This window comes from Diorhabda sublineata, chromosome 2 (genome assembly GCF_026230105.1).
Source record: "Diorhabda sublineata isolate icDioSubl1.1 chromosome 2, icDioSubl1.1, whole genome shotgun sequence".
NCBI lineage: Eukaryota > Metazoa > Arthropoda > Insecta > Coleoptera > Chrysomelidae > Diorhabda > Diorhabda sublineata.
Window position 1 is genome coordinate 34,228,013 of NC_079475.1, and position 22,635 is coordinate 34,250,647.

Consider the following 22,635-nt stretch of genomic DNA (forward strand, 5'->3'; position numbering starts at 1 on the left):
CGTTTTTATATTATATCTGAAAATTCTTAATATTTTACTATTGAGAGATATTAAAAGTTTTCAATTAAATGCATTTTTCCTCATTAGTTCATTTTGTTTTCTTACATGATGTTGTGAGTGGTGATTTCTCAATTATTCTCCAAATGATGAGATGAAGGTTCTTTATCAACAAAATAAAAGGATCCACCAAATGCTAAAGTGAATTTGTAATTTTCTCCAATTATCGGGGTGTTCCAAAGCATTCGAATTATTATCTGAACATTGTAGAGTATTTTAAAAAATGGAAAAACTTCCTCGATTATACATATATCACTCACAAAGCTTTAATTCAAAAAATCTCATGAAATAATCTGTGTTCTTGTATTGTTACTTCTGTCAATTTCCTGTTCCTTCTTGAAACTCAGACACTAAATGACGTATCGTCGAAAATATATTCCTGTGGAGATTTGAATGTGATTCTTGAAAATAAGTTTAGGAATGTTCCATTGGATCGATCATTCTCTTGAGTAAGAAGATTGTTTTAGAAGGGAGATATTTTGGAAACGATAAAAGAATTTTATTGCATAATGTATATTCTAAGTCTCATCAATCGATTTGCAGTGACTTCCCTTGAATAGATTTTTAAATTTTATTTAAAAAAAAAATTATAAATTCATAAATCTTCAATTTTACTTTGAAGCTTGTTAAAATAATTTTTTTAATAAGGTTAGGAGATTGCCATTGGTTCCATTAAAGATGTTTCATCAAGTTGAAAAATATAAAAATTCTTCACGAAAAGTATTCTGCACTACCTTTGGTCTCTGGAAACAAAACACGCGTATGATAGATAAAACTATTCATTTTTGTGTGCTCGAGATAGTGAGGGAGCCCCAGTGGTGATTTTAACTACAGTATAACGAAAGGGGTGTGTAATCTTGGACCTTGGAAAGTACTTGCATTGTGGTGGTTTGAAAATGATTTTTCTTAAATGTTTGTATTTCATATAAAAAAATCCTCACCAAACAGGAGCCCTAGCTCAATTTTTTTTTTAGTTTTCTTTTAGTTTCTCATTTGATTACCAGTAGAAAATTCCCTTTTTTACTAAAATTGGATTCACACTTAGCAATTTTCTACGAAAAAACATTTTACTTTCTTAGAGTTGAATGTTCGAACTCAAACTCAACAATAATGTATGATTTCCATGTCATGAAGACTAGTTACAGCCAATAAGAAAATTTTGAAATTTGGAAAATATCTATATTTTTTTGTACAATTTTGAAAAATTTTCACCCGAATTAATAGTCGGTATTATATTTTTATTGATTATAAATTTCAAAAATGGTAGTGTGACAGCTATGTGTAAATTCATCTTGGGTGAGGATTTCCTTATATCAAATAAACATTTGAGAGGATGAAAGTTGAAAAAAAATGTAATTGAATTTCTCACGTTAGTAATATCCTGCTTGTGAATATCCTGTAGCAGCGCTATTCAAACGTTTTAGAACATCATTATTTTTATATCTTCCATAAAATGTGTTTGTGCATAAAATTTTTGGACTGCACCCATGTCATATGTGGTTTACATCAAGCCTTAAATTATGAATGCTCTTTTATGTGTATAAATTATATCTAAGATATCACCATGGGTATATTGAGCAATGCAGATTGTTTATTTAGTTACTTCGATTCACAGACCTCATCAGTTTGTATTTCTATCTATGGAAATGGCTGAAGATAAGCATCGCTTACCAAATTTTACCAACACCGAAAAATGAGGCTATGAATAGTTGAATGTTTTTGGAAGCCTCTCTAACGATGATTGAGCGTTTAAGAAAATATCAGTTTAATCTCAAAATCCACCCTTTTTTTTCTCATGTTTTTTATCTTTTCGGCAATTCCATTATTTAAGCATATGCAGTTACTCATCAACAATAATTATTAGTTCCTGGGTGCTTTTCAGGATCATCTGTTAACAAAATGATCCTTCTTCATTGTTTCACGGTATGATAAAGCTATCGAGATACGTTCTAGTGCAAACTTTTCCTCTAAACTAATAATTTTCAAGATAGATAATCGTGGTAATTCATCTGAAAAAGAAGCTTGTACATTTGAATATACTTCACTCAACAACAACATTCTATGACTCGCCTAGGGGTCGATCAATAACAATTTAGGAAAAAACATTAAAAATCTGAATAGGTTTTTGAAAATATAAACGGATCTATATCAACTAATTACGGTCGGTTTCAACGGAAATAATCAATTAGTAATAGAGGTATTCTTCTCCTTCTTCTTTCATCATCCTGTCTCGAGGTTCCAATCGGAGATTTACCAGTTGCTATATTTACCAATCTATCTTCTATCATTCCGGTCAATTTAGACATTCAAAGTTACATAAATTCTCATCAAGCTGAAAATTAAAAATTAAATTTGAAAGTTTCCCGTCATTTCCGTTTATGGGAAAAAATTTATTCAAGGTAAAATGTCAAAAAAATGAGTTTTAAACTTTTTCCTGTGAGATCAATGTCATTTTTGAGTAGCGTCATCGGTTTGGCACAGGATTATGTATTATTTATGGCAAATAACTTAATACCAATGACCAATAACTGAGTTTGAGGAAATTAATTCATCAACTATATATTTGGCAATACTCAAGATCTCCAGAGTGGAATTAAGGGTTTCCGCAATAGCTTGAATAACACTATGAGGCCATATAAGAGAAAATAGGTACGTAGTTTCTTTATTGATATGGCGTGTGGGACTCCGAAAAGCTTAACGAAAAGTTGGCGAACAGAGAGGATAGAGCGTCCTGAGGTTTTACGAGAACATCAGCTTTTCATTCAAGGGACGATTTTCCTCGATTTATTCGGTGTCGTTATTGTCACTGCCCAAGTTTAAATGAGCCTTTGGAAAAATTTAATTTTCCCACCTGACGTTATTTTTTAGCATTACGACTTCACTAATTGTTTCTTCTCTGGGAGAATGTTGTACTTTTACGTTCAATATTTCACATACGATAGCACATTTAATTCAGAAATTTCAAAAACATATATAAACTGAAAAAATGTACCAATAGGCATAAAATGTGAATCATAAAATGTATTAAAAGATACAAATGTGAGAATAAAATTAAATAATACTAGAACTACTGAAATAATAAATAACATTAAACGAAGTACTAGGAAAAAAATGATTAACTGTTACTAAAATTCTACTTTTCCACAAAATCTTCAGAAGAATCTAGAAACTTATGAAAGGCTTTGTAATTTCTTAGCTCTTCAGCTACTCAGTGATTCGAAGTGACAGACCCTCGTCGTCGTCATAGCGAGGTGTTGCTAGCCAGTTTTCCTTCTTGGAAACAAGATGCAAGGTCGAGAATATATGAGGGGCAAATGTAAATATCAAAAAAGGAGCCTGAAATTGTTCACGTCGTGATGAATAGACGCTGACTGAGATGACAAGCATGCAAATAGCGAAATATAAGTGATTACCGTGTTTACTATAAACTGAAACTTCTAATTGTCAGACTGAATGTATTCCAAATATCCCTTTTTTATTAACATCTTTGTCATCCTCTCAGTAATTCCAATCTTGAGCCAAGGATTATTCTTTCTTTTTAGTTCAGTTTTAACCTTAATTAACTTCATTCACTCCGAATCTGACCATTTTTCTGGGAGTTATTATTGTTTTCTCTATAAAATGTGAGATAATTCAATATTTTTGATTAAAATTGTAATGAAATCGATCTCAAAGAGTTTCTCCTTGGAAATATATCATATTTTATTAATGTAACTAAAAAGGTCAGTAGAAACTCACATTTCAATAAAATCATCCAATAAAACTAATGTGGAATTATATAACGTTCTCGTTACATGAAACAAGCACTCTCTTTAGATTTTTCTTGCTTTTCCGGATATCATCAAATGTTCGTTTTTCTTTTGCAGCTCTTCCAGAGGAAGGTCCAAAAATAACAGGTGGACGTCCGCGCTATCAAGTAGGCGACACTGTTCGTGTGAATTGCACATCAGGAAAATCAAAACCAGCGGCGCAACTGAATTGGATGATAAACGGGGAACCAGCGGATCCAAAATTTCTGATAGGACCTGAAATAATAGTTTTAGGTATGTATAAAATAGATTCTGTTCATCATCTATATCCACCTTCTATTCCTTAGCTCCTACCAAATACATCTACAACTCTTTGAACTTCGAACTTAACTTCGGTCTTCCTCTTCGCTCACGTTGCATCCCCTCTATCATCATTATTATCTCTACTTCAGGTTCAGATCTCCATATATGTCTCACTCTTGCTTTCATATTATATTCTAGTCCTTCAGAATATCTTATATTTCCTCCTGTTTTTTGTCCCCTTTATAAGTATTTTCCTAAGGGTCCGTAAAGGAAGACCGGACGGGAGCGGGAGTATACTATGAAGTTCTGGAAATAAGGGAATCCTTTAGGTTTAGAAATGGCTGCAACATACTGCAGGCCGAGCTGCGGGCAATAGATCGAGCCGTGGAACTGATCTGATGCAGAGATGAAACGATACGTGACATCACAATCTACACGGATAGCCAAGCCGCTCTGAGATCACTATCGTCTACGGCAGTGAGATCTAGGTCAGTGGTGAGCTGTCGCGAAGGCCTGTCATGGATTCGTGACGGAAAGGTTAGACTCTGCTTGATACTTGGACACAGCAATGTAGGAGTGAATCAAATGGCAGACAAACTAGCCAAATTGGGAACGACCTGGAGCGGGGACGAAGCGGTGGGCTTGCCACTACCACCGATCAAATTGTTGAGAGACACGATAGATAGAACATTAGAAGGAAAGCACGGCAAGAGATGGAGTGATAGAGATGACTGTATCATCTCACGATCCTTGTGGCCGGAGCTACAGAAGAGAAAGAGCACAGAACTGCTAGGCTATGGGAAAGCCAAAATCCGAAGGGACGTAGCAGTGATTACCGGTCACTCCACAGTAGGCTCTAGACTAAGGAAAATGGGTATCAGAACCGACGATCTCTGTGCAGAATGCAGAGAAGAGGAAGAGACAATAGAACACCTAATGTGTCATTACACAGCATTGACGTCGAAACGACTACAATGCATGGGTAATGAAACATTGGAATTTCTGGAAGAAGCAGCGGAGTTGGGTGTTAAGGACCTGAATCACTTCAGTGCAAACTGGAAAAGCTTGGGAAGGGGGCAAAGACCTGGCAACGGAAGAGATAGGGAAGGGCATCACAATGGGCCTAAAGCCTCCGAGTGGAACTTGGCTGAAAAGTGGAGATCACCCTGTTAACATAACCTAACCTAACCTAAGTATTTTTCTTGCATAATTTTCTTTCACAGAATTATTTCGACATTTTTTCTTTCATTAATTGTCTCTGGATTAGAAATCATGACGGATTTGATTGTTGTTCTGTATATTTAAGATTTAATTTTTATTTCATTTCTTGCTATTCAGCATTTTTTCATTTGCACCAAGTGCTCTATTCGCTGCTTGTCTCTTTTCTCTTATTTTCTCTGTTCTATTACTATTGTTCATTATTATCATACCAAGGTACGTGACTTGGTCTATACAATAATTTCCTCGCCTTTTTCTTTTGTTAAAATTTTGTTTGCTACTGGCTATAACGTATGCTATTGATTAACGATCTCTATTTCTTATTAAATGATATTTCTTGTTCCATAATAGAGGCCCAAGGTAAATAATGTCCCTAATAGTTGATCGCTTGCTTTACACTTCTATCAGTTTTATTAATTTGAGTGAAATTCTCATATATTGAAAAGCATTACCAGCTTTTTTTTCTATAAATTGTGTGAAACATCTACGGGAAATCTTCATTAATAAAACAGCTAGATTATTTTTTTATATTGTTATACAATTTTTGTGTCAAATTTGTATAAATATTCTGGGTTGGAATTGTTTTAATTACATAATATTTTGTAAGTCATAGGAATATATCTGAATATACTTCAAAGTGTGTTACACAATTTTATAAAAGTACCTCTAGTATCTAGTATATATAAATAGTAAAATATTTATGAACGCAGGATGGTCCCAGAGGAAAAATCTTTGAAAACCGAGGCAATTTTTGAAGTCCGGTAACAAAAGATAATCTGAGGGGACCAAATACATCGAATAGGGTGCATGAGGTATCAATTTTAATTTTAATTCATTAATTTTGGTCATTGTAATAATGGATGTGTGAGCTGGTGTATTGTCTTAATGAAACACCTTCTTCTCACCCAATGCGGCCGATTTTGCTTGATTTCTTCTGCTTGAACATCGTCAATGAAAATTATCCTGCGCGCATTCCAAAAAACCGATGCCATAACCATGCCTGCAGATGGAACGGTCTTTTCCTTCTTTGGAGCCAGTTGTCCCTTTTCAGTCCATTGTTTTGATTGTTATTTTGTTTTGGGGTGTGAAGTGCTCGACACACGTTCCATCCATGGTTATGAAGCGGCTTTATTTCTGTGTAACATTGCCAAACACTCGACGGAAACATCTTCACGATGCTGTTTTTGTTCACTTGTGAGCAAACGGGGCACATAACTTACTTATAGCTTTCTCAAGTCCAAATTTTCAGTGAATATGCGAGGTACCGTATTTTTTTCAATTGCCATCCAATATTTTACTGTATCACATTACGATTACCTCTTTTTTCTGTTTACAAACTTACTGAAAACTATAAAATACTAAACAACGAGGCGTCCTAAATCATGGATTTCTTTATGTACTTTCTAATATTTTTCAAGCAACTACCGCCATCCTTTGGTCATGCCAGGTACTTCCCTATAATTCATTCTTCCTTTGCTTAGTCATGCTCTAGTATCAGTGCAATCAGATTCAATCAATAAGGCCAATCATACATATCAGTCAGACTTAAATTTTGATTTCCAAATGATCCAGGGCAGTACAAATTATTATATTTTATCACAAGGTTTTGGGTATTTCACGTTCGGATAGAATTCATATAAATGGTTATTGATCAAATTATATTTCTATCATGTCTTGTCAACTATTGAACAAGAAAGTGCAAACAATCATTAAGACACAAAATTAATTATTCGATTGAATTTGCAAATTCCCTGTAAACAAAATGTTTACTCGAGCAACTTTTACTCAACTTCCCTTCATCAATCAAGTGCTCATAAACTAACATTCTTTATTCTCAAGAGAAAATAAATAATTTTAAATAGCGTTCAAACTCTCTATAAAAATTTTTATCTTAGTAGTTTTTGAGACTGCAACTCCCTTGACGTGCTATGGAAACTGGTGTAGGACATCACAACAAGAAGAAGCAGCGTTGCTTTAAATTGACTTTTATAGATCTGAGCTCGGTTGTCGGTAGACTTAACATGCTTTGACATGGTGTGTATTGTGTGAAATATATAGCACATAAAGTTAAAAGTGACGGGCATGTACGGGTCCATAGGACCGATGACTGACGTTAAAAAAGATTGATGCGAATACATACAATCATCATAAAAAGACGGAATTATTACTGCACACAATAGAATGGATGTTATTATTTTTATAGCGGTTCTGGCGATCGTTAGAAAAAACATTTTAATGTTATCTATAAAATAGAAATGGATTATACAGAGTAATTCGAATGAAAAGAGAAAATAAAAAATAAAATAAAAGTACCATGATTGACATTAAAATGGTCATAGTTCCGTTGTAGCTACTTTTTCTTTTCAAATATTTTTGTTGCAAATTGAATTTAATCTATTTGAAATACAACTTTAACATACATGTAGTATTTCTCATGAGTACGAAGAAAATCGTTAATATTTCTTCTGTAAAACAAACGTGAGGCAAGTGTTGAAGATTATTTCATTATTAATACCATATGAAACCACAGATTGTGTTTGAGGTTAACAAAAGACATTCAATTGATTCCAAATCTGGCGGACGAGTAGGCTTAGGTAAAAGCTTATGAGTACTAATCTATCCGTTGGAATAATTCGATCAAGGTGCTCTTAATCATACTTGTAGTATGAAATGAGCACTGTCCTGTTTCCAGAGGATCATACTATCTACTATAATAAAAGACGTTCTTCCATAATTTCAGATAATTCGTACAAAAGAGAAAGTTGATACTTCTGTCCAGGAAATGGACTCTTATCAAAATACTGTCGAAACAAATTAACCAATATCCTTTATCACATATTTCACCTCAAACTATATGGAAACGGATTGAACGTATACAGTATGGATTATATTTCCTAACTATGTTATAGAATTCAAGGAATTGCATATGAATATTCAGAAAAAAAATTTTCGCTAGATAGTTTTAAGATGTGCCACAATGAAGTGAATATGTCAAATCTGACTGTGCAATCACAAAGTTTGATATTTTTAATGGTGGAAGTACTCAGAACGTATTGTCATAGTATGAGTGCTATTTGATTTGTTCACAGCTACTTGAAACATTATTTTCTATAACTTTTGACGTGGATTAAACCAACAGTAGTTTGTTGATTAACTCGCTTCGACTTTTGGTGATAAACACCATCTCGAGCCATCGTGTTTCGCTGGTTCTCCGAATTCAATTGTGGTCGTACTTCGCTATAGAATAAATTTCATGAAGGTCAAAAACGGCTGTTGTACCAGAAAACATCGATGCTGTGCATAAACTGATAGTGTGACATACCTGACATACCGTGTGATAGAGGCATACTTGAGCATTATTTCCACTCGTACAAATTCCATATTGCATGAACATTTGACTGTCAAAAAGATTTGTTCACATTGGAAAGGAATGCTCAAAAAATAGATTTTTCTTTCAGGAAGAGTCGAATCCAACAAAAATTGTTCGAGCGCGAAGTAGTTCGAAGCAAATGGTTACATGTTTTATATGCGAAAAATGAATGCATTCCATGCAGTTTCATAGTATATACTTTTAAGTCAAATTATCCATCACGTTTATTGCTCAATGTATATTTGAATCCGTCTTATTAAACATACTTTGACGGATTACGACAATAATTCACTTAATTACCTTGCTCCAGAGCAATTTGACTTGAAACTGGACCCTTTCTAAATCTTGTAGGTTTTAGGTTTTTTAATAATATAAAAAATTTTGTTCAATCTATATTATACCTTATACCATAGATCAATACTGAATAGAAATATTAGTTGATTTGAAGTAGCCTAAAAAGTAATTTTTCAACATCAAATATAAAAGTTTTACAAACTTTTCCGTATTTCTTCATAAGTTGTATCTTTTCACTGCCCCAAACTTGCTTCTCAATAAGTAAACAGTTTTCTTTTTAGTTTTGTGAAGTAGAAGCGATATGGAAACTTTAATTTTCCTCTTGTATTTTGAAAAAATTGTAATGAAACTACAAATAAACATATTATAATTCGCAGTTCCTGAATTTCAATATTTATTTTCACTTTGAAAGAAACATAGCAACGAATTCAATGCAGTCCCTTATTCTCCGTAATGGTGTTGACTTTTAAAATTGCTACAAGAAAATTGGAAAAAACATAAAGCACTCGTTATACTTTTTACATTGTTTGTTGTGATGTTGCAATTAATTTTAACGACAATGCTATTTGTGATTTAATGTTTATCATGTGTTAATACAATAATAAAATTCCTTATATAAAAATCTAATGTTTTCATCTGAGAATAAAATGTTTATTTTGGAAAAGTAAAACTGCAATAGTACTTGGGGCTACAATTAGTGGAAGTAAATGTTAACAAGCGAATTCTATATATACACAGCAAACGTAATGCATTTTAAAGTGCAGGCTGGGACTCGTTGCACGAAAAATGAAATTTTCATTAGTAGATTGTGATTGGGGTACAAGGGGCTTCAGTTTTTTGACCAAAAATAAAATTTTTTGACAAATTTGCATCATCGATCGATGATAATATTACTTTTATAGTTTTCCATTTGAACTTTATGCAAAAATTTTGATTTTTGAATACTGGACAAGGAGGAAATTTTCCATTTTATAAATGTTAGTGTTATACAATCAAACAATGAACAGTAAAACAGTATCTCTTCCAAGTTTTAGTAACAATGTATTATATATCTAGCTTTTCAACATTTATCGACTAAAAAAATTATATTCATTCAACGATCTAATTAACAGAATTATTATTTTTCTGTTATTTCTAAGGAGAAAATACTAATCCTAGAAAATATCTAAAAATTATGCTTTGGATGTACACGGCGATAGTGAGACCAATCATGACTTATGAGGAAGTGCAAAGATACAAAAGTTGATCTAGACACCACGAGAAACGAGCTGGCCTGTGAATGTACATCCGGGTTCTTAAGAACATGTCCAATGGCTGCACTAGAAGTGATTCAAATCTTTAACCTCTGCATATTTCATAGGACTACGTGGCGAACAAAAATAAAAGCTTAAAGCAGAAGTCTTCAAGGATAATCCAAAGCCTCTTTCCTAAAGTGAGAAGAAAAACGGAAAAATTCACCTTGAAACTAAGCTGTGAAATTGATTATAGAAATAACTAAAATTGCCATCAAATGGTACATAGATGGCGCAAAAATAGCAAACATAACTGGAATAAAAGTTTAGGGGTCCATAACTGAACACTCTTAAAGCTTATGCAATACATCAAGTATTTTTGAAGCAGAAATATAAGTAATTGAAAAATATATGAGGTACAGCTTATGAAGAAATTATTGAAAATAGGAGATTATTATCTTGTGCGATAGCCAAGCAGCTATTAGAGCTCCAAACTTCAATGCCATAAGATACAAATTGTTTTGACGATACCTGGAAAAGAATAAAGTTACTGTAGAATCAAGAACACACTGGAGTGTAGGTATATCTGACAGATCAACATAAGGCGGATAAACCCTTTGCAGGACCTCAACTCTTCTGTAGAATTATTTACATTGGATGAATCACTATATGACACACAATAGATATAAAAGAAGGAAATTAGGGAAAAAATCGAATACTGGGATAATCTACAGTCTTAATGGACGTCTTAAGACGCTAGGTTTAGTTGTACAAATACTGTTGAATAGAGAATTGAACTTCCATCCACATTTCCTTCCAGTCAGAGAGTCCACGAAACTCCAGAGCATTATATCTGAAGGGAGTATAACGAAGATATTAGCCAGTTAGATCCATCCTACAGTCTGAACTTTATAAAAGGAGTGGAAATAATGAATCAGTTATGAACAGTGAGCATCCACAGTGCCGAAGCAAAAATAGGAGACAAAATCAATCCTTTGGATTGCTGTTATGCATACGACATGTAATCGTGGAGAATTTATTTTCGACTAACGTTTTCAGCGAAGTATGAATGACAGTTATTAATGAGCTATGAAATATTTTTTTGTGTGTGCTTTCGCTGTTCAATCCTCAAATTAAGTTAAGAAATGGAATGAAAATATAGTGCTATTGTGAAAATAGACGATATAATATTCACTGATCCTCAATGTAGTGAATTTTTCGTAGAATTGGGACTAAAAAACACGAGTGGTCTCTTTATAGTAGTTTTCAATAATGCTAAAGTGCTTTTAGATCAGATTGCTAAATTAATTGAACCTTGTACTATCTTAATATCGGTTTGTAAAAGAATTATGATACTGAATTAGTGGAAGCAACGAACTTTTTATATTTACAACTATATCATAGATATAATTTATGTGGGGCTCTGCATATTGATGTAATAAGAGACAACTGCTAGATACTAGTTGGACATCTACCTTGAATAGTTCATGACGTATTGCAGCCCATGACGATCACTTGATACAGTTATAAACCGGTTAAGTTATATTTCTACCAATCCAAAGAATTGTATGTTCGACATGACCATACGATGATACAATCTTTCTAGTTTCTAGTTTTTAGGAGTCAAATTGTAGATTTTAGTTATATTTAGTATAATAAAGTGATTTTGTGTTATGATTTGATAACCGTCTTGTGATATCTTTGTTTGTTAAAGTGTCTCTATTAAATACTCTACTAATGGGTGCCAAACAGAATATAAATTATTATCATCACCTTGTCGTAGTTCCAGTTATTAATTGGTAATGACGATAATTGTGCTGTGAAAATAAAATGGAGCCGACGCAACATTACTACAAAGATTAAAATAAATATCTACGAATTAGTAACTAGATTGATAAATTATTTCAATGAAATAAAATATTGACGTCCATTTCATTAAATTCTACAATTAAGACTATAGTTGAAATATTTCTTATCATAATTGAGATGACCCTGGACTAAAATGACTACGAATTGTAAACAAAAGAATTTTCATCAACCGTATTATTATCTACCATAATATTTCATTACAGAATAATTTTGTACTAATATTAATAATCGTTCGAATTGCAAACGTGTGCTGAATGACTAGTTTATGCTGAAAGCTAAAACAGAATCTCTGTTGTTTACATCCCACTTGCATGAGTTTGTGATCGAGGAGTCGCAGGATTCGCCGATGAATGCTAAAATTAGTTTAACGTAAATTTATGATTCAAAATGTAATTAAAATTCCAATTGAATTTCAAATGCATATTAGAAGAAATTGAAATGTTATAATTATGTTTACCTTAACTTAAATTTCGGTTCATTTATTTAGAAACTGTAATTTCAAATTTGCAATTAATTATTATTAATCATGTATCGTCAAATGAATAATTGTATAAGCTTGATCAAACCAAATGATCAAGGTATCAAAATATTTTTTTCATTACAACTGAAATGAGAACAATTTCCAAAATATGTTAATTTAGATTTCAGATAAATCTGACATGGCCATCATAAAATTTGATATAATTAAAAGTGAACTTACTAAGAACGTTTTCTCATACGAGTACTATTTGAGTTTACTGAGATTTGGAAAATTCACTATTGTTAAAAATGGAATTTACTCGTGAACATTTTCGTACCACGATTTTCTATGACTTCGACGTGGATTAAACCAACAGCAGTGACGATCAACTCGCTTCGACTTTTCGTAATGAAGCCACCGTATGCAAGATTGTCATGTGACATAGCGGGAGATTGAGCCTTACCTAGGCATTAGTTCAACTCGCATACATTCAATATTGCCTGTACATTTGGATGTGAAAAATATTGGTTTGCGTTGAGTATCGCATAATTTGACAATCGGCCAAAAAAAGCTCGTGTCGATTGGTGCGAAGAAATGTTGAATCTCAACTCAACATTGAAACTCAATCGCGGTGCTTCAAAAGACGTCTGTGAGATCGTGACAGACCACGAATCATGAATCTATGCATATGAATCCGGAACTAAAGAATAATCGACTGTACGGATCTTTCAAGACAAGCCGAATCAAACAGAAGTTGTTGGTGCTCGAAACCTTTCGAAGAAAATGCACGACAATGCAAGCTCTCACACATCAGTAAAAAGAAAAACGTTTTTCAGCAGTCAAAACATACGAACCTCATTTGGCACCTAGTCATTTTTTCTTACTGCACAGATCAAAATAAATTGCGAGGTCAACGTTTTTCTACACCTGAAATAGAGGTTGATGCGTTCAAAGTTTTAAGGGACAATATTTTGAAAAACAATGAAGCCATATTCAATCCAAATATTTGATTTTATTTGTCTATCTCGAAACTTAAGAAGCAATCCTCGTATATATCAAAAGCTCCTTTTGTCATTTATTTGTTCATCATTCAGTGTACTCAATGCTTCTCATACTTTATATAAGTGATAACCTTATGGAATGGATAAGTACCTGACACAACAACCAAGAAAACAGCAAAAATTTTGAACTCTCATCTTACCATACTTTCCAGTCACTACCGACATTAATTCATAATCATGGAAAATTTTGTAACCAGTTATTTCTTCAAATTTGGAAATAAAAAGCAGAGAGTGAATGTGATAAATTGAGTACAGCAATCAACTTTCAGATATTAATTTTGATTGTTGGGGTGACACATTTGTGAGTTCGTAAAATAACACTTTCTTCTAAGTTAAATACGACTTTTGTAAGTTAATTATTGCATCACTTCATGATACTTGTCATTGATAGTTTTTTTTCTTTTTTTCAATAACGTCGATGAACATTATCACACTCATTCCCTGGAAATAAATCTGCGTATTTTTTTTAATTCGTTTGTATTTTTAGCCCATTATTTGGATTGTTATTTTCTATAGTATGATGTGAACGACTTCCCCATTCATTGTTATCAAATGAAAACATTCTACTTTCTTATCGGGATTGTTTTTTCATGAGTGTTTTAACATTTTAACATGCCTATGTTTGCAAGATCGTATACATTCATTTGATTATTATTATCAATGCTTTTCAAATTTGTTTTATCGTTTCTGGAGTCCTTACCTCATTTTATCGACCATAGCGATGCTGGCCCTGGTAGGTCGTATGACCTCGTTTAACTCTGCTACCCAATATTATTATCATTATAATAAATAAGAAATCAATTAAATTAAAGAAGGATCCAATTTATTTTTTTTTATTTTTATCAGCCAAATGCTTTCACGAAACCATTGATGTTCACTAAACCAATACTAAACAACACGGCGTACTCAAGCTCAAAACTATGCTTTATAGATTGCGTACTTTCCAAAGCAGTGATAGTTTTCAAATGACTAGGTAATGTTCAGTATTACTCATGGAACTAGGCATTTTTTTTATCATTATTTTTGCTGTATATTTTATCTATATCTGTTTCCATAATATCTTATACTGAGTTTTATACCACGTCAAATAAGGTGGGTGGACCATATAAGGCCACACGTCTTTGAAGGCCAACTGTTAAAAGTCGTAGTTATCTATATATAAAAACATATTCCTTCTACTACGTACTTATATCGCTCAAACTTAAGGCCACAATTACGGCGACGAGTTGATCGCGCTTCTATTGTGGCAATACGATCTCACGCTTCATATATTTCGGTCGTCGACAATACAGTAACCTATTATAATCTGATATTTTTGTTTTATGATAATAATTAAGTTAAATACTGGAAGTGTTCTTTGGTAAGGCTGTGTTTCTTTAAAAGGCCAATTAAAAATTTGATCGTTGGCCTTGCTATGGTACATAGGACTTGCAAAAAAATGTAAAAAGCATGATCATATGAACACTCACTAGTTACAAGTGTTTACCGTTACAGTTAAACTAATGTTTAATCTTCATAATAGTTTTTGGGCGTTAATAAACTGTTTTTAAAAATTATCCATTCAAATTTCCTTCTTGGAAAGGTTATGTTTGAAAAAAAGAATGAACTAATTTACACGAAAAGCAAGGAATAAAAAAAATATTCGCATGTTAAAAACGGTAATGTATGTGAAAGGTATTCCCTACTACAAGACTGACTATGTGCCATGATAAGCTCATATAATTACAGTAGTCTATGATGTTTATTATCTTATTATAATTAATATGAAACAGTCATGGTCATAATTGTCAGTTTGACCTTCTCAGGAATATTTTGGTCTTACATAGAATGTGCGCAAAAAGTTTGAAAACTTCCAGATCTGCGGTTTAGATATGGTGGCACTTTTGTTTAGAATAGGAATATAAAGAAAACTAGAGGCATTCCATGGAAAACAGAGAACAACACATATTTTGGATACAATATGCTTGGAAAAAGAGATTCGTAGAAGAATATTCTGGACTTTTATCTCATCTGTTGGAAAACAAAATTTTACAGCTATACAACGTAGTTCCTACTCAAAAAAAATATTTATCTCCTATCGAATATTGTATTTATGCGTTTACTGTGTATATAATAAGTGAGGATAATATTTGATGTGTACTGTACCTACCGATTGTACCTATTTGATTTGATTCTGAATCAGGTCTTAGTAGTCACTTTTTCAATTAGCTCTTCCGGTTTTATACCCGACATTATTGCCAATTTAGTAGAATAAAATAAAATTATTACAAATTCCTAGCGCCACGCGTCCTGAAGTTTTTAAACGAATAGACTGCAGGATCGGAACTCGATCGAATGCATGATCGGATTCGTGTTGTAGTGAGATCGGACACATGTCAAAAAGGTGTGAACTACGACATTCAAACTCAAGCATCATTTTCCTCTCAGAAACTCGACTGTTTGACCGTAGTCGGATCGGAAGGGTATATGATAGGTGTGTCCCGGCCTTTAGAATGGCCCGATGGTCCACCCACATTATTTAAAAAGCTTTTCCCCAAACTTTCTTAAATTTTATTTTTCATGAAAGAAGATATAAATTACTTGTAATATTTCTTCGATCATCACATTATCTTGGACTCTAATGGAATAATAATATAATATTATTTCCTAAATTCATAATCAATATATTCGCCAATTTCAGTGTCACTACATGTTGAATTATGATTAATAATGATAAAACAAACGTTTGACAATTATTTTAAAAGGAAAGAGTGAAATTTGACATCATATATATAGTATAACGTTGTTTTCTTATTATTTCAACTCCACTAAGGATCTGAATTTCTCTGCAAACATTCACATATCATCCTTTCGGAAATAATCTATGTACATATTTAAATTGCTTCTGTACAATAATAATTTTGAAATCAGAAATAGAACAAATAACTAAATCTCATCTATATTTAAATCAAGTTAATACAAAAAGTTGTGTACTTTTGATAATAGACTACGAATAATCAATATAAAAATATATCTACATTTGGCATATAATTTCTCCTTCTAAATTTGTCATACTTTCTTCAAGATTCTCGTTTCTTACTTCATATTTATGCCTCATATTTTTTTGTAGGTCGAGAAGGTCTGGAATCGTCTGTTTTGGGTCTGGAATTCGTTGTACGACACAAGCACTTCAAAAGAGGAAACATGAAGTTGAAATGTTTGGCAACAATAGCCACACTTTATCTCGTAAGTAACGAGGAAAGCGTTGAAGGAGAGAGGCCTCAAAAAGCCTCGGTGTTAGAAAGTCGAGGGACTGCAGCTCCTTCTGGATCCAGGGCCGACAGGGTGCAAGGTGATAAGATAAAAAAAATTCCAATCATACCATGTAAACTTCTGTTCACTGAAAAAGTATATACACATTTTGCTAGCGTAAATTCACATTGTCAGTGACAGATAATGCAATAATTGATTAGTTCAGTTGAATTGAATGTGTATTCAGTGCATTCAGTTCAGTTAACTACAATTCAGAAAATACTGCCTTGATAATTAAATATTGGTGTATATGGCAACAAATGCCAATTCAATTTACACAGCTAAGAACTTGCAAAAATCTGTCCCAAGACTTGTATGCTATTTCAATGAACAGAATTGTATTTTGACTTATGAATGAAAATAAAAAAATTTGTAGTTAGGCATAAAAAACAATTCACCAGTAATTTTTAATTTATGCCTCCTAATTTTCGAAATACGGTTTTTAAGAACCAGTGCGTATTGTCAAATTTTTATACAGTATCCACAATTTTCCTGTTTCATGAATTCCTGGATATGATTCCTTAAACGAAGCAAAAAGGAAGATTATCCTGTCAGTTTTTAATATATTCTATTAAATAAATCACGATAGGCGTGCACTACTCCTGCTAACAGACATTTGAACTCTTTAAAATTTTATTAAGATGCGTTATATTTCGATTGAATTTACCAGCTATGTAAAGAAGCCCATGTTGTAATTTAAGTAGAAAATGAAGAAAATAAATGTCGTAAGTTCATTAGGAAACTCGTGAAATATTCTAAGATAAAAGTTGGGAGAGATTATGCAAGTCATAGGCATTTGATAAGGTTAAGTAGCTTCTTTAATTCCAAATAATCAGAATACGAAGAAGCTTGTATCGTGTAGTAACTTCCCAAGAGTGTTTGATGTTCTTTAACATCAATATATACAATTGTTGCATCGTAGCCGAAATGTGGATCCACCACAACACCACCTTATTCAAATAGCAGTTAAAACTTTTGAGTTTCTTGAGATTAATCACTACCAAAGTGGATTTTTCAGGCGAACTGTTTTCTTGACCCTCATAGTGTACTCCACAATGTGAAAATGAAAACTATTTTTGTTCATAATAAATCTGACATTTGAATAAATAACAAAATTATGTTCAATACATACATTATATCTAAAGTGTTCGCATTTAACCCTGAAAACATATTGCGAAGTTATTAAGATTTGTTAATTTTTAAAAGTATATGATTAATTCATCTTAACATCTTATTTTATAGAAAACTCTTCACAAAAAGTAATCTGAATTCATTTTCAAAAGAGGCTGTCTTTACTTTAGTCAAATTTTAACACTTCAAAAAATTTTGCTACCTCTCAAATCATGCTTAGAGGCCTAAGCCTAAATCCATCAGTGACAATCAAATTAAAATTATGAATTAACTGTAGGTATGCCAACAAAGTTTTGTAAAAAATCTTTTTAGATCTATCCTGATACTGGCGTAGATTCCTTCTGTAACATTATTAAGAAGAATGAATTCCATAATCTGGAGATGATCATGACCGCAGAATGGTAAAGGTATAAGCATACCCTCATTTTAAAAATTGGATAGTCTTTTTCTCTGAAGCCATGTAATACTAGATGGATACGGGAACACACAACTAAATAGCCTGTGAAAGTTATTGTTTGGACAGATATTATCGACTCTACTATTATTGGATCTTTCTTTGTAGGAGGCAATTCTAAAGGACAGAAGTATTTCGATTTGTTGAGAAATCAAATAGTTCCTGTTATAAGAAATACAATTAGTAATAATTTTCTTTTCAGTATTTATGTTCGTAATTACTTGAATCGAGTTTCCTCAAGGGAGATGAATTAGGAAAATAAGCACAGTACTGTGATGTTTTTGTATTTATCCGCAATCTTTCTATTCGTGGGGTGAATTAATAAACACCGTCTCGCAGGTTCTCAATTTATTTAAGCGCTATACACTACACTAACTAATAATAATTCACTTATCATTATCACTTCACTAACTTGAATAATTTATTGGAATTCTTCGATTTCGAAGCCTCTTCTTATTGGGACCGTGGCATTGGAATACCAAAGTAGACTAATTTTAATATATTTTTCCAGCTTTCGAAAGTGACGTCAAAATTTATCTTTCTTTTAAAAACTATCAAAAAAAACTAATTGTAAAACAGAAGAGTCCTAAAATCAGGAATATTTAGATGCATTAATATATCAGAAGGTCTAAGAGATAAGAAATTATTCGAAAGAAACAATTTAAATAAACCACTTGGTATAAAAACGAATATAAAAAAACATCAACATCAAGATTCCGCGGTTTATAAAAAGTAAGCCAAAGGCGCTGCGTATGCCTTCGCTGAATTTTAGAATTTCAATACATCTTGGCAGGACCGACTTTAGGGCGGAGACACGTTAGTGACAATACAATGAACTATTCGTCGTCTTGTGAACTGGGCTGTAACTGTAACTGTAACTACTTTGGCGTTTATTTCTGTCTCAAATTTCTGTTCGGTTCGGTAATTTCGAATGTATATCAAAATATATGTGCGAAAATCGTCAAGAATTTTTATATTTATGAATTCATGAAAGGCTGTCATTTAGGTGTATGTTGGCAGTGTCTTGTATAAACCCATAATATAACTTTTAAATCCCATTTTGAATTTGTGTGACAATTGATATGAAAATATTTGAGAAAATAAATAAAATTAAAATGGTTTATCCGAGAAATTGTTTTTTTATTTCACATTTCGCTATAATTTTTATCAAATCGAAAATCATTCGAATCGAATTAAAAATGTTCTCTCTTGTACAACCTTATCGGCTTCCAGTCATCACCGCGAGCTATTAGAATATTCTGAGTGCACCAGCGCCCTTTGTACTGTTTTCCCTCCTTTTCCGCCAGCAAAATTAATATTTTCCACGTCATGTTCAGCAGCAACGTCTGATTTTGAATTTACACGCCGGTGGACAAGCACTTACCAACGTTCATTCAATTGATAAAGTCCTCTATTTGCGAAACGTGACTCATCTTAGGGAATCTTGGATAACTATGATCGATTATCGATGAGACTGTACCGGCAGTTGTATCAAACTTTGCTTGAAATATTCATTAGGGGGATTATTCTGTTCTACTCTCGAAACAAAAATCATGAGTTTTATTGCGTTTGCATGTCATGAGTTGTGATGTTTTTGTTTGGCCGGGAGTATTATAGGGATAAATGTTTATTTGTATACGCGAAAATACTACGCTTTGTGCATTACTGTTCGTTGATCTTCATCGGATGTTTAGCAAGCATCGGCAAATACTTTGTAAACGATTCAAAATTTTCATTTACCACTGCAGTTGAATTTTTATTGTTTATTTCAAATAAAAGGAAACAAATGAGGTTATTAGAACAGGATGAGAACTGCTTTTTTTAATACATACGAAAAAATTTAGGAGAAGAATTATCATCTTCGGAGATATCAGCACTATAAAGTAGTGAGTAGAAGCTGGGGAAAGGAAAACCACCTATATTTTCTCAACATTCTTGTTATATTACGAGAGCCGTTTTTTTTTCAGCCTCCGATAGGCTATAAATAAAAGACAAGCTCATATAAAACAATAATTTTATTACCAAAAGATTAGTTTACTTACTGTTACTTTTCGACATAATAACCGAAGAGTTTGAGACATATCTGTGGACAAGCTTCAAGCTTTCAATACTCTCTCAACTCATTGAACCAGGTCATCTGAAACGACAGATTTGTGTCCTTGGCCTCCTTCATGATGCACATCATTACGGCCATATTTGAACTTTCGACACCATTTACGCACAACACCATCACCCACGAGGTTTTACCCATACACACACTCATTCTTCGATGGATTTTTGCAGCACTATGGCCTTCAGCTTGTAGAAACCCCACTTGGCGGGAGCATAAATAATGGTGGACGTGTTTACTTGGCTTTAGTACAACGCCGACTGACGCCTGAATATCAACAATGGCGGAGTGTGTAGTGCGAGTGCATGCCTGCTAAAATGGCCTTCGTATAAAGTTGGGGGTGAAATAACCAACAACATTCTGTTTGGCAAGATTTAGTTCAATTATCTCTTTATTTAGAACCAACTTTCAATTATTGTTGAAAACAATAGGTTTGGAAATAAAATTAATAGAATATGTCCATCGTATTATTAGTTTCATTTAATAGTTAACTATATAATCAAACAGGCAAAAAGAAAAAAAAATGCTAGAATGAAAAATGAATTTCAACAATTACTGGAAATAACTGCCAATAGTTAACTAGTAGCCGTTGAAGGAATAAATTCCTTATTATACTGTTAGGTCAAGATTAAGCGATAGTTTTTTCAAAGACCCCTACACTCGTGCCTGGATATACCCATTATGATACCACAAGAAAACCTCCATTGAACTGGTTTATCCTCTTTCTCAAACCACCCAGAACGTTCGATGAACTTACATAAATCGGTTAGAACATTTACAGAGAAAGTGTTATGCCATATCAACGTCCTACAGGATCATTTGAGGCTAACCTAAAAACGTGTGCTTTCGATAGATTGTGTACCATAAGTATATCTACAAATTTGGACATATTAGTCGATTGGTATTGTATGAAATCCTAATGAATTTTGTATTTTTACACGTGGCAAGATATTACCATCGTTCTTGTGCAAGGCGAAGTGAATTCTTCCTTTTAACCCATAGGTTGGCATACCTTTCCTTGCTAGGTTACTCATAGCATTACACGATCATCAAATCTTTGATATCAAATATCGTTTACTGAACTACTGATTTATAGCAACCTAGGAACCGCAAATCACATGAATAAAATTCTGTGAATCGATGCGGTCACTGTTTCGATCCTCTCCGTGAAATCGACCAGTTGTAACAATTTACATGTAAGTTTAAAGATCCGACTGAAATTATTGGAGTGGAGAATAATTTTCCAGTTTTCAAAGATCATTTGAAACTGTTGAAAAAATTAATTTAGTATCAATCCACAATTCATATTTTGAACAATATACTGAAAAAATTAATGAATTAATGTTTTTGCATTTGCTCTATCTGTTACCAATAACTCTTCCAATATATATAGAACGTTCACTAATTTATTTGTAGGTTGTTGGACTGTGATTGATTATTGTGGAAAACAAGCAAATGTCAACATTAATATTCATCATAATAATTATTCTATTATTGGTAATCAACCGGTTTATCATCTAATTCAATGTATTGGAGTCTGGTATGAATATTAAATGAAGGTATAAGTTTATCCTGATATTTCAATCATATGTGCTTTATTACTAGAAACTCTCACTTGTACCAGGAAAAGATCTTTATATACTACTAATTAAAAAAAAAGACAAAAACTTTGAGTCACGTAATTGTTCTGTGAGAAATAATGTTATTGATTTGAAAAATCCTGAGTAGTTATGGAAGTTTCATTCTCAGAACTAAAAAAATATGTTTCCTTAAATTGTTTCACATGTTTCTATTTTCGGAGTCCGGAGTCTCCAAATGAAGTCCAAAAATGGTCTTCAAGCTTTGCTGGTTTCAATTGTTTTTGGAAGCGCTTTTCAATTATTGCGCTCTCCATGCTCGTCACTTAAAGCTCCCATATTTTCCGAAAAATACTTTAGGTGAAAATGTGAAAAGCGTATTTTCAAGGACATATTACATTCCAATTGATGAGTACAGAATATTGAAAAAATCTGTAGTTACCCAGAAAGTTTTCAGTA

The 22,635-nt window shown here is 32.8% G+C and overlaps 1 protein-coding gene across 1 annotated transcript in view; it reads left to right on the plus strand.

Moving 5' to 3' along the window:
* LOC130453317 (uncharacterized) overlaps window positions 1–22,635 on the plus strand; it is a 688,318-nt gene that overhangs the window by 630,317 nt on the left and 35,366 nt on the right. Inside the window, exons 4-5 of the mRNA XM_056792983.1 lie at window positions 3,924–4,100; window positions 16,723–16,944. Coding sequence (XP_056648961.1) covers window positions 3,924–4,100; window positions 16,723–16,944 — 399 coding nt within the window. The remainder of the gene's footprint in view (window positions 1–3,923; window positions 4,101–16,722; window positions 16,945–22,635) is intronic.